This window comes from Oryzias latipes, chromosome 22 (genome assembly GCF_053564925.1).
Source record: "Oryzias latipes strain Hd-rR chromosome 22, Olatipes_Hd-rR_3.1".
Classification (NCBI taxonomy): Eukaryota; Metazoa; Chordata; class Actinopteri; order Beloniformes; family Adrianichthyidae; genus Oryzias; species Oryzias latipes.
The window spans coordinates 23055346-23068775 of NC_136258.1; the positions used below are offsets into that span (position 1 = coordinate 23055346).

A 13430-nucleotide genomic window follows, 5' to 3' on the forward strand; every position below is an offset into this window, starting at 1 on the left:
ACAGGCTGAGGAAAGGAGCTCCTAAAGCAACCCAGGAAAAAAGGACGTTTTCTTTACTGTAGCTACAGATATCAATTAATTTGAGTAAATCACATTCAAACAAACGAAAGTAAGAGTTTTTCACTGGATGTGTTCTCTTTTTCAGACCATTCTCTGTAAACCCTAGAGATGGTTGTGGGTGAAAATCTCAGTAAATCAGCATTTTCTGAGATACTAAGAACAGCCTGTCTGGCACCAACAGCCATGCCACGTTCAAAGTCGCTTCATTCACCTTTCTTCCCCATTCTGATGCTCGCTTTGAACTGCAGCAGATCGCCTTGACCATGTCTACATGCCTAAATGCAGTGAGTTGCTGCTGTGTGATTGTCTAATTAGAAATTTACATTTATATTTAAATTTTCTTAAAAGGAAGAAAGACAACTCGATCTCTTAGGCATCGCCTTTGGCTCCACATAGGTGCCCCCCATTTCATGAAGTCTAACTAGAGTCTGCGTTTCGCCCATGAAAACAAACAACATCCTAACTTTTGCAAAGATGGATGTCCATGTTATACATATAGAATGAAAGCCTTTTACCAATCACTGCTAGCTCCGCAGAGAAAGTTTGTGTTAGTCTGGGGGAGGGGCTGGCAGCGCAGACTCCCCCTTGAAGGGGCTGTTCCTCACTTATAAACATCACAATGTGAGACACAACTCATTTCCATGGATTGGGAGGGGCTGGTGCTCAGAGAGAAAGGTTTTTAGAGGGATACTCAGAAATGCGTGAATGGATCAAAATACCACTTTGGGGTTGTTTTTTGTGAGGAATTCCCATTATAATACACTTAGAAGCTCAAAAAGTTGTTTTTTGCATCATATAGGCCCTTTCATTGATCACTGATATCAGTTGGATCCTTTTGTTTTTCAGGACTTTCGCAGCTAAATGGATCCCTTCTTAACTTTGTGAGCACATAGAGTTCTCTTGCTTGGTCTCAGACAACAGTTTGCCGGAGCCTTGTCTCTATGGTTGTCACGCAGCAACAGTTACCAAGGAAAATTGTCATTAAGATGGAGACAACATTGTGGCGGTGAGGTGGGGTGGAGCTACATGCTTGCTCACAGCAAGGGGGTAATTATATCAATATGTAAAACTCTCTGGCTGCACTGAAGAGCTGTTAATACATTTTTGATCAAATTAAACCATTGCTGCGTGGAGGAGGAGTAGACATTGAGGGGGTACACAGGGGTCGTGTGAAGTGCAACGCACAGCTCTGAGCAAGCGAACTCCTCTCATTGTTTTCTCAAATTGCTCTGAATATGAATGGTAATTAGAGGAATGAGAGATTAGACTGTTTTCCAGAGGCAACAGCACATTCACACAGCTGACTTCAATTTCATGTCTCAATGAGGCTCCATTGAGGAAATCAAACACTGCTGGCATGTTAAAAGCAAACCGGGCTCTGTAGGTTCCATCTTGGGAATCCAAACTGAACTTCAGAGCCATGCTGCTGAGATATGCCGTCAAGCTCTGAACGAATGGCTAATCCACACATGTTCTCACTCACAGGCGGATTTGGCTGCAGGATCAAGGACAGTGTAGAGGAGATGGACACTATCCTTGTTGACAGTACCTTGACAAGTGTAATCCTATATAATACACATTGGATAAACACAACACCAAGCCAACCGTGTAACCACGGCCTACACTTCCTCTGCTCTGCCTTTGAATTTCACATTCTTATTTTGGGTTGGAAACAATATGAAAGACGTTCAACGTGCAGCTTTACAAACAAGTGCAAAAGTGGATACACACTGCCCACTATGAGAGGGATACATATTTACGTGTATAGACAAAAGCAATCGTGAGAACAATCCATCGCATGAAATCACCATCATCTGCATCTAAAGACATCCATCTAAATACAAGTCAAACGTGGCAACTGTTTTGTTTTTTACAGCACAGCTAAACAAAGCATGAGAGTCACAAACATGTTTGATTATTTAGACGGTTTATGCTCAGTTACGTGTCAAGAAACCACCAGTGAAGGGCAACTTCCAAGATACACACTTTTACCTCAGTTCAACCTAAACAATTTTCAAAAGTTTGCCTCTATCAGGAACCAATTAGATTAAAAAAATGAGAATTAAGGGTGAAAAGGTTTAAATATGCAATAAAAATGATAAGTGAAGAGCAGGTTATTATAAAAGTACACTCACAAAGCTACGTACAGAAGCTATTTTGAAACAGATATCTGTGCCCTGTTTATGTACAAGTTAACTTTTTCCTGCAACTGTCACATTTTAAAGGAAGTATTATCAGTTTTTCTAACTTGTTAAAAAAAAAAAACATGTAGCCTCAAACTGCAGCACTTTTCTTTTTTTTTACTGCCACAAATCTAATGGCTGTCAGGACGGCTGTGCACTAGTGCTCCTGTGGGAGGATTTTGAGTCTTACCCTCAGGGCCTGGCTGTACGGCCCGATGTTGGCTGGTGCCCAGTGTGACAGACTCTGGACATGGAGGGCTTCTCTCGGACAGAAACGGCTCTCCTCTAAGTGTTCAGGCCGGTTATGGAGCAGACAGTCCATCTGAAGGAGGTGACCAGCAGGTAGTGGTGCCTGGACACACACCCTGCACCAATGGAACAGGAAGAAATTTCATCACAACATCAACAACAACAAAATTCCCGACAAAAGAGAGGTGAAGGACGTTTACCTGGCTGGGGGATTTGTGGTGAAATGTTGCTTATAGACTTCATTAAGAGCAACAAAGTCCTGCATGCTCCTCACATACAAGTGAACCAAAATAATGTTTTTCACCGCCAAACATCTGCTTTCCAACTCTTCTGGAGATACAAAGATTTTAAAAAACGGCATCAGTGACATAATACGTGATACAACCTGATATATAACATCGTAGTAAAGTTATAGCAGCAATATTACACGCAAACAAGTTTAATTTGATTCAAAATTGAATAAAAACTATAGGCTAAAACATCACATTTGTCTAAAATTAAGTAGAAAACACTTTCGTTAGACACAAAATAGCAGGAAACAGGCATGATTGTTAGAAAATATTTTTTATATTATTTGGTCTGAAGCATCCAGAAGTAGATTTTTAAAATCAAATGTTCTTGTTGTTTACATGAATGTATTGTTTTGTCACTATTAATCGACTTGTAATCAACCTTTTGTAAATAAAGGTTGTATAGGAAAAAAACTTCATTTTAAAAGTTAGAAACCTGATAGTTTTCCAACAAGATGATCATTTAACAATGAAGAATATTTTCTCTACAAAGAACCATTTTGCAAGGTTGTCACTTCCATTTGAGTAAACACCTCAGCAGTTTTTCTCCAGCTCCCATTGAGGAAATAAAACAACACTTCTTCAGCTCAAACGCCTTCCACCATTGGTAAAGCATTGTGGTGCAGGATTAGGGATACCTTTTGAGGGACAGCTAAATTTAACCTAAAGTAGTCTTTACAACACAACAATCAAATAGATAAGACAAAGAAAATCCTCTGCCTGATTTATCAGGAATTTTGGGGAGGCTGCGCAAAAGCCAACCTCTTGTTTAAAGTAGTAAAACTGTCCATCTCTGTGAAAAGAACTCCAACACAATAGAGCATGTGTGCACATTGTGGGCTTTGTATGTAAACACAGGACAAACCCTTGAAGCACAGCCTCCCATCTGAAAGATCTTCAAGTTTGTTTTTCCTTTGCTAACACCAGCATCTCAGCCTGCATCGCCTTTATACAAAGAGGTTCTTCATTAAATATTAACTTGTTTAATATTGTCTCTGAACTGTGAAGGCTGTTCAGCCCAGCACCACCATAAACATTAAATATGCTTTTCATCTTTCGCTCTTGTATCTCCATCAGAAAAAAACGGAAAAAAGAGAAGAAAAAAAAAAACAGTGAAAGTGAGCCCTTCTAAACTTCTTTAGGGCAAAAACAATAACTCGTCCATGTTTGCGTGTCTGTATGTGTGTGTGAATATGAGCAGATAAAACAAGAGCCTGGTCTGGGGTTAATTTGAAATGCTTGTTGTTGATTGGTGGTCAGCTCACCATGTCTTTTTCGTTTGACAGGCGACTCTGACACAAGGTTTGCATGCTGAGTTGAGAAACACTTCTGAGTAAGAAACGACTTGTCAAACGGGTGCTACATATTCTTGTGAGTCTGGCTAACACAGCAGGAAAAAGGACACACACTAATCAAAAGTTTGCTTGAAGTCGTGTTCTTCTGTTAGTTATTACATTTCTAGACTCCCCAAAGTAAATCCTAACAGAAATTTGCCATGACTCAGATTTCCATGAACATTTACTATTAGCGATAGAATCTCCTTTTATTCCGTGGTCACTTTGTCTAAAGGTTTTCATGAAATCGGACTTGAAAGTTTTTGGAAAATTTGTTTTTTTTTTCAATGCTTCCAATGCTCTAGTCTAGGAACTTTTTAACACTTTAACATACTTTGCAGCATTTTGAAAGCAGCCAGAGTCTGTCCTTCAATCCCAGTGTCTTCACTCTGGAGCCCACTGATGCCAGAGATCCACTGGAAACCTCTGGAGCTTCTTTGGGAGACAGATGGAAGAATTTCTGCAAATATAGGTTCAGTATCAATACGAAAAATGTGAGTACAACTTCATGGATAAAGCAAGGAAAAAAAAACACAGAGTTCACTTTTGTATCATGTTTGATTGGAAATTTGAAAGGATGTAGAGTACTTTTCATAATTACAATCATGGGGTGAACTGCTAAAGACATTAAGCAAGTCTGACTAAAAAACAAAGGAAAAAAGAAATGATTGAAATCTATAATCCCAAAAAGTCTTGTCAAACAGTTAAAAAACACTGATATTACAATGCTGGTTGCTTATGACAAAGATTCAGGGATCACTCCCACCACTAAAAGATATCATTTGACACACAGACGTAAGCGCACACCCATGCACGCACATCAGCACGTGCGTGTCTCACAAACAAATGAATCCCACCGTGGCCTCCCTGACAACTAAGGTCAGAATTTGATGTAAATTTGCACGGGTTGTCTTCAGCTTGATCAGCATATTCCAACTCCTCTGTCATCTTGTCAATGGCTTTCTGGCAAGGACAACTACCATGGGGCAAAGCTCCTGCCACCAAGTCCTGCAATGAAGCACCACAGGGAATACATCAGGCCAAATGCCCACCAAAGAGCAGAAAGCCTTTTGCACGGACAGACAAAACGTTGTATAATTAGCCAACCTTTTCCAACACGAGTGAACTATGTTTGTGCGTCAGTCTTGCATGACAGGGACCAAGGCACAGATAACTTCAAGGTGAATGAATATGAAACAACATGCTAACATATTCGTGGTTCAGGCAAATAGGGAGTGGTGTTTTCTGATATTGTAGATTCAATCATGCTGCCTGTCAGTCAAAACTCATGACTAGATGGGTGAGACATGTTTTGGATTTCACTAGTTTTTTTGGTATCCTGTTTGTTCTGCTGCTGCCTCCAGCCTTGCCTTTAAATAACAAATAATTACCATTCTCTAAGGCGCACATATTACCTGCCAAATCTTGCTGGGGCGTCACATATTTAAATACATATTTCATATTTTCTTAACCCAACATTCATTCATGTCTGCCCCCCCCACCCCCAACTCCACCCCATCCCTCCAAATTTGCTGTCAGCTGCATTACGCCATATGATAATCAAATTAATTATACTTCAGCCCCTCTCTCCTGGCCAGCATGAAAAATAGCTTGACTAGCATTAATGGAGGGCAAATCATGGTGGTCCAACCCTCGGTGCAGTTTCCTCTAGTGCTGGTGTCACCGTGGATCTGTCACCCTGACGAGAAGAGCTTCAGAAGGCTGAACCAGGGCAGGTTCTCCCCTGGTTGCCCCCCCCCCCGTTCTTGCAGGCTTTAGCTCTCTCTGCTCTTCTCAAAGCAACCTGGGGGAAGGGGGGGGGGCAGGCAAAAAGGGGCTAAGGGAGCATGTATGTGTGCTTGTGTGCTTGGGGTGAGGGCGGTGGTGGGAGAGGGGAAGGAAAAAATATATAGCTGTAGGGAGTGAGGCTGCAGGGTCAAAGAGGTTGTAGGATGGGGGTATGTTTTCTGTCCATAAGAGTCCCATCCCCCCACCCCCACCCCCCCTTATGATATACAGTACAAGAACAGGCATTTGCACATAAACACAAAAGCACATGTGCATATTAGTGTGCAAAGTAACGTTGCAAAGCACATGCTTGCAGACATGTAGATTTTTGAGTATTTCTTAAGCATCCTAACCCCTCCTCCCCAAAAGCTCAGAAACCACTACAATAGCAAGAGAGGAGCACTCGTCTTTAGGGATTCTCATTTGCTGCACAGATTATTATCAAATTAGCTGATTAGATTGAAAATATAATAATAAAGATTTCAAAATGTTTTCTATGCATACAAAGTAAAAAATCTTCATTAGTCTTTGAGGCCAAATTCAGCTTCCAATTTACCAAAAGCCAATTCCTATTGCCAGCCTGCAACTCTTGCATGTGTGCACTTAGCCAGCTACCTGAATGCAAAGCGCCTTAATGTGAGCAGACATGTTTATTAAGCTGGGCCTAGTTTCAGGCTGCAGCGAATATTGCAGACGTCAAAGTAGGCCATGTGAGGCTAAAGGAGCATGTGGATGGGATGAAGGGAAGAACCAAAAGCAAGAGTGAGATAGAAAGACCCTCTGGAGCCCGATCTGAACTCTGCCCTGCAGTCCTCTTTTTCTCCTCTCCTCCACAAAGTTATCAGGCACCACAGGGTTTTGCTCTTGCATTTGTTTTTGCCCTGACAGCAGTTTTAAAGTGATCAACCCCAAAGCAACCCAAAGTTTTGCTTGTAAAACAGACAGAGCATTGAACAGCATTGATCTCCTTTGTGAAACACGTTGTACTTGTGAAACGTTTGACTCACGCCGGTTTTCTTCTCTGTGTGCATTTTGGTGAAGCGCAGGTAGCCGACTGGAGCAAAGGCATCTGCTGAGTGGATCACTGTCTCTGCTGCATCACTGGGCAAAAGCATAAAAAAACACTTCAGAAAATCTCCAACAATAAAGTTCCTTCCAAGTTAAACTGTGTTTACTCACATAACAATCTTTTTTTTGAAGAGAGGACAATCAAGGGTGAATGTTTCATATTCTCCCCCTTCACCACAGATATTGACTCCATATTTTTCAGAAAGCTGCCCAGTGTAAAGAAAAAAATAAAGCAAGGCCCAATAAGAACACAAAAAATGTAATACAACAACAAATACAAAGTCTCTTTTTTTACTTTAACTTTGCTAGATTTGTCTTTTTTTCTTCTACAAAGGTTTAACAGCAGTTTTGACATGTCACGGCACAATAATTGAAACACATCGTCCATAACATTATGCCACTAAGTAAGAAAATAAAGATCATATTATGGCAATAAATTAAAAGGTTCAAATTTCAATAAATATTTCAAGAGTCTTTCTTTTTTTAATTTATGAAGCACTGTTTCATTAAAAAAAAAATCTGTAACAGCTGTGCCAGGTAGAAAAAAGTCAAACCATTTTTCACATTTAGAGTTTATTATATCTTCAGAAAGAAGTAAAGAGGTTTTTATGACCATTTCTGTAAAATACATTCAAAGAACTAAGAGTAAAATAATAAAAATGTATACTACATAAACCTCTAATCTAATTCTAATGTGGGAATTATTCACATTTGAAGTCCAGTTTGTGGTGTGTTTCTGTTTTCAGTTTCTCCTAGTAGAGGTAGATATTTACGAGGCAGCAGATCTTGAATAAATAGCGGAGCTAATTATTCCTAATTTCCCCTGAGCGGTATGGTACGGTCCAATTCAGCCCAATCAGGTATTTTAAGGGTTTCTGATATAAAATGGACCAATTAAGTCAGACTAAATCATGCCATTTTAGGGCCCCCATTGGTTGTAGGTCCATAGAAAAATGGAACAAGCTGATTAGAGCAGCGTTACTTTTGAAACCTGTTGATTGGCTGAAGGTCATTGCGAAAAAAAAAAGAAAGCTCCAAGAAAGCGGGAGTCTTCCTCTTCACCACCCACAGTCTTCTCTCAGACAACAATAAATGCTTTGAAGAACCAAAACACCAAGCGGAAAAAAATTAGACCTCCATTGTTGTTGTTAGCCTCACCACACATGACCGTGACTGTCTAACTTTGAGTGGAAATGCTCACCTGAATTGCCTGGATCATTCTAAACCGGCCCAGACGGGACCGCTCAGTGGAAACGAGGCTTTAGTGTTTGGTGAAAGCCTTATGAGACCTTTTTCTCATCAGAAAGCCGAGCTAAAAGAATACAGTAGTTGAAATACAAAGGTAGAATCTAAACTATGTATTGAACGTTAGATGAAAATAAATAGCGTAACATAATTTTATGACCAGATCCTACTTTGAGCATGAACACTAATCTCGAAGGATATCTTAAAAGACAAAACCTTTTTCAAATACGGCTCCATGTCAGCAAGGGATTTTCCTAAGTGCTTCTCTGGATCCAGGCCTGGCATCCACATGGAAAGAACACACATGAATTTAAACAACAACAAAAAAAAGTTAAAAAAAATAAACACTTAAACACAATTTTATTTAAAAATGATGCAAGGAAAGGGGAGAAAAAAGGTCTGATCAGAAAAAGTGAACAGTAATTAAAGATGACAGCCAAGGAGGTTTACAGGCAGTTCAAAAACACACACATAAACCTGCACCCTGGATCTATTTGTTTGACTTTGGGAATAATGTACACAGATCTGTCCTGGTAAGGGCAACAATTATCAATTGCTGGCCACATCACCCCCCGAAACACACGCAAAAAACACCCTTGACCTTTCAGACCGACATATCGTTCCATTTGAGAACGTAAACTCTGGAAAGAGATTGTGTTTATTTGCCTTTTTCCTCCCCTTTTCCTGAAAGGGATCTTGGAAGTGACTCACAAGCATAGAAGGAAAAGCACTTTTCTAAAACATTGGAGCTCAACAAATTAAGAAAATTTCTGGGAATCAAAGTCATATAAAAAGAAATCCTCTCTCCCTTTAATATAAACATATCTACCTCAAAAGGAAATGTATAGATATATTTTAAAATCTGACAATTTAAGCGCAAAAGAATGGGATTTGGCTTAAACTCTAGATTTGACCTTAAGGACTTGAGGCTTGACTTTTGTGAATTGTGAACAGTGTTTACCCGTTTTTGTGTTTTACTTTATTCACTTATTTGTACCTCAAGGACATCTGTCCTTTTACCTTAAGGTCTACAAAATGCATGATTACGTTTTTTGCTATTGTTTCATTGGGGAAGATGTAGAAACATTAAATTTCAGATCTTGTGTCGACAAATGTTCTACAGACATTTGAAGCATCTGTGCAAAAGAAACCAACCAATTATTAATAGTAATTTTTTAAGACTCGGGCTTTAATTTTATATCAAAAGACTTGGGACTTGGCTTTGACTCAAAGCTAAAGATTATGGACTTGACTTTAGTTAAAAGCTAAAGACATGGGAATTGACTTTAAAATATATGTAAAGATTAGACTTAACTGTAAGTTAAAGTCAAGACTTGGGATTTTAATCTAATGCTTATCACTGGGGAGTTGGCATTAATTAAACAATAAAGGTTAAGGACCTGACCTTATTTTATAGCTTAAAACTTGATACTTGACTGAAATTTAAAGCTAAAGACTTGGTACTTGGACCTTAATTTATAGCTAAAAACTTGGGACTTGACTTGGATTTGTAAGCCAAAAATAGAATAATGGGTAGACTAAAATGTGAAATGCCAAATTTAAAGAATCACCAAACACTTTACTTGTTGGTACAAGTTGCAATGTTTGGAATAAAAAAGATTTTTTTTTCTTGTTCAAAAAGTTCTTTAAATCCAAAAATGGTTTCTTATTCCTTCAACATGTTTCCACTTCCGATATCTAAAACTACCTATGATTGACATGATAATTAAAGAGCGACTGAGAACCCACACAGGGTATGTGCATTTGTGACATTGATGTCTCTTGAAATAAAAAAAGTTGCTGAATTGGCCTAATAAGTTCTCTGAAAATCCAATAGAAGCCCCTTCATCACATGGCTCTGCTCATGGGCATGTTCATGTGGTTAATTAGAGGGAAAAAGTTAATCCTAATGTGAGAATGTCTCTTCTCTCGTGTCCTGACAACCTCAAAGGTTAATGTGTCATCCTCGGGCCCCATGGGGGGCAAAGGATGAAAGCAATGGACGGGAGATGTGAAGGAGGGATGTCGCATCCCATCCTTGGTTCGTCTTAATCCCACATGTAATTCTCCTCCGGGCCTGTTTGGTCCAGAATTAAGGGGACGGGGGGGAATTACAGGGTCACTATCATTGGAAAGAGGGGGACTAAAAGGGTGTACAGAAGAGCGAAAGAACACAACCGTATTCTCCTCCCAGGGGATCTGTGGTTTTAATTAGTGTGAGAATATCTAATCTTAACATCGTCTCATCTTAACCCTGCCATGAAGGTAATAAGGGAGGTGGAAAAAAAGCATTAAAATTCAATCCCATTTGAATATCCCCTTTAATTAGTCATGGTTTTTAACAAATTTTAATAATTGGCTCCAAATTGCTGAGTGGATGCAGTGTTTTTTAATGTGTTCATTAACTTCCCAGCTCTTAAATAATATATGACACATGAAGTGATATTTACAAGTACGGAAGAAGACAACAGATAGCCAGGAAGACAGGAGTGAGAGGTAAAATGATGCAAAGATTGAATTAACGTGGAATATTCCTCCCTGGACCACTTAGCACTTCTACGACTGTTTTCTTAATTGACGTACCTGACTGAATGAAACCATCTGGACAAGAGGGAAGGTGGAATGAGTGTGCACTAGTGTAATACATGCTTTGACGAAAAAAAAAAAGAATACCTACTGATGTGAGCCCTTACCAATCTAATGCCACTCATTTACATGATCTTCACATCTTTGTCTACTCTGAACCTGTTTTACAACTTGACCTAAACTCAATTACCTAACCTCATTATGCCACATTAAACCCAAATAAGCCCACTAGAAGCTGCCATTAGTCTGCCACAGGAGACAGCAAGACTGCACTTCCCTAAGAGAGACTGAGTGAATAGTTCTCTTTTAAAAGGGCTTTTTGCCTTGTATTATCCTATAAAACTCTAATTAAATTCAGCGAACTTTAAAACCAGGGAGTTTAGTAATGAGAGACTACAATTTTTAAAAGCCCTGTTGGCATTGAGGGCTGGAAATTAACAAGGAAGACAAAGTTGGCCAAGGAAATAAGACAATCAAGCTTATTTTAGAATTAGGTGAGAAAATTCTAGGGCGATTTGCATTGATTTGCTGCAATGCCGTGATATTTGGATCTTACAAATACAAAGATATGAATTTGAAAGGACACATATACTGTTGCATGAGGAGTGCACACATCCTCAGAAAGGATGCCTCTTGATAGCAGTTTTCTAAAGTACATTCAGGCCACTCAAACAGTATTGAGAAATGCCATCCAGGTGTAAAGAATGCATTGACTATTCATTAAAAATATTCCAAAGATAAAGAATGTCATTAGTTTGGCTTGTAAACTGGAAAACTTCCTTTTTCTGAAGAGAATATTAAATCAACAGAAAATAAATTCTTTACCCAACAAAAACATGATCTAATCATCTCTTTTAATCAGCTTTAATTGGCTTTCTCACTTTTAATAGTTGAATTTGGTAAGCCGACACCATTGAGCTCTCGTTCTAGTTGTAGCTGTGTGTAATTGTGCTTACTGTGCCTAATGCCAAATTACAAGATAGGAGATTCCAGATAGACTGAGCTGAGCTCAGGATTGAAGGCGTCTGCGATTGTCTTAAGATCTAGCGTGTCAGCTGACAGCTAGGCTTTAATTCAACCCTTCGCAGAGAAAAGGCACAGAAAATGGGATTCATGTGTAACATTCTAGTCTTTAAATGGAGGATATAAGTATTTCTTTCCATGTAGGTGAGCCGTATCAGCCTTTAGACAAAGCTATAAAAGACTCCTGCCAAAAAAATAGCTGTTGCCATCAAGAAATCTTTCCAAGACAGACAAAGAAATAAAAATCCAAACAGAAGGGAGAAGGGGGGAAAGTGCCACAGTGTGAAGGATGATGAGATTAGGGTTGTATGTGAAATTTGTCATGCTCTTATCTTAAACTCTGTCTCTAGGGATAATAATTTTCAGGGCAAATTGTGTAGCAATAACTAGCAGATTCAATCTTTTTAAGAAAGAACAGGGGGGTCATTTTAATTCAGTTTTAAGAGTTACCCGAATTCAAGAGAAACTGAAATGCTGATAGAATATGATGTAACAAACATCAAAACGGTCGTTTATTTTTTGGGTATAGGATAAAACGAACCAAAGTAGGACTGCAAGGGGATGCATTGGAAAGGAGTAAAGCAGCAAGCTTGGGGCGCGCCCATTGTAGTTTGTACCTAACAACTACGAGCTGTCACTTCTTGTCTGCTCTTGATTCATCACAATTTGAATAAAGAAATACTCAGAAAGGCAGTTTTAAACTTAATTTTCTTTAAATATGTCCTCCATCATGAGAAAAATGCTACAAGAACATGTTAAAAACACAATTGTCATTGGAGCTGTCTTTTTCATTGGAGTTTTTACATTTTTCAGTTTTGCACATTAAATATCAAGGTACTATAATTTAATTCTTCTAATTGGCTTTAAGTGATAAAACAACAAGAGTAGAGGCAAGATTATAGATTCTCATCTAAGAAGCTGACAGATTTTTTTATGTTATATATAAAAGATCCAAGAGTTGGATCTTGGTCACACATGGCAATTCTCTTTGGAGCTGCAGACCAATTAACTGGCGGACCTTTGTCCTGATACAAACCTGGACTACCCAATCAATCATCTCATTACATTAATATTTAATAATAGCTTTTACATATGTCATTTAGCCCATGAGATACAGCATTTTGAAAAAGACTCCACCACAAGAAAGTCCAACTCAAAATTCTTATTTGGCGTTCAATAACAGACTCCAATGGTTACGTTTTTTTTTCCCTGTACGGGAGATTTAAAGCAGAATAATCGTTTTTTGATGATTCTGCAATTAGGACATAACCAAATACTTATAAAATACATATTTTGGGACAAATTTCACTTATATGTAAAAGAAAAATGATAAACATCTATCTTAACTGCCACAGGATGTCACAATGTATTGTTTCTCTCAGTTCAAATGCAGAATTAACCCTTGCCCTGTGAAAGTTGGGTTTTTTTTCCCCTTGTGAGGTTTTCACAAGTAAATCCCTCCCCAACTCTCTGCCTATGCACTCTTCTCATACACACACACTAACTAAAACCAAGGAGGTGTACCCCCTTCTGTCACCCAATCTCTCCTAAAAGGCACACCTCACTGCTCAGACCTGTTCCAACCAAAGCTGCAATTATACGAG

The 13430-nt window shown here is 38.9% G+C and overlaps 1 protein-coding gene across 5 annotated transcripts in view; it reads right to left on the reverse strand.

The window, feature by feature from the left end:
- The window catches only part of dph6 (diphthamine biosynthesis 6), a 57062-nt gene that overhangs the window by 25678 nt on the left and 17954 nt on the right, over positions 1–13430 (reverse strand). For 3 of the 5 annotated variants that reach the window (XM_023951413.2, XM_078940841.1, XM_078940840.1), the window contains 7 exons: positions 8434–8495; positions 7084–7178; positions 6912–7005; positions 4974–5124; positions 4451–4576; positions 2693–2822; positions 2434–2608 (listed from right to left, as the gene is read on the reverse strand). In XM_023951413.2, coding sequence (XP_023807181.1) covers positions 2434–2608; positions 2693–2822; positions 4451–4576; positions 4974–5124; positions 6912–7005; positions 7084–7178; positions 8434–8495 — 833 coding nt within the window. Of the gene's footprint in view, positions 1–2433; positions 2609–2692; positions 2823–4450; positions 4577–4973; positions 5125–6911; positions 7006–7083; positions 7179–8173; positions 8285–8433; positions 8496–13430 lie in introns of those variants that run through there. The other 2 variants (XM_023951414.2, XR_013653196.1) reach the window with 2 other exon arrangements.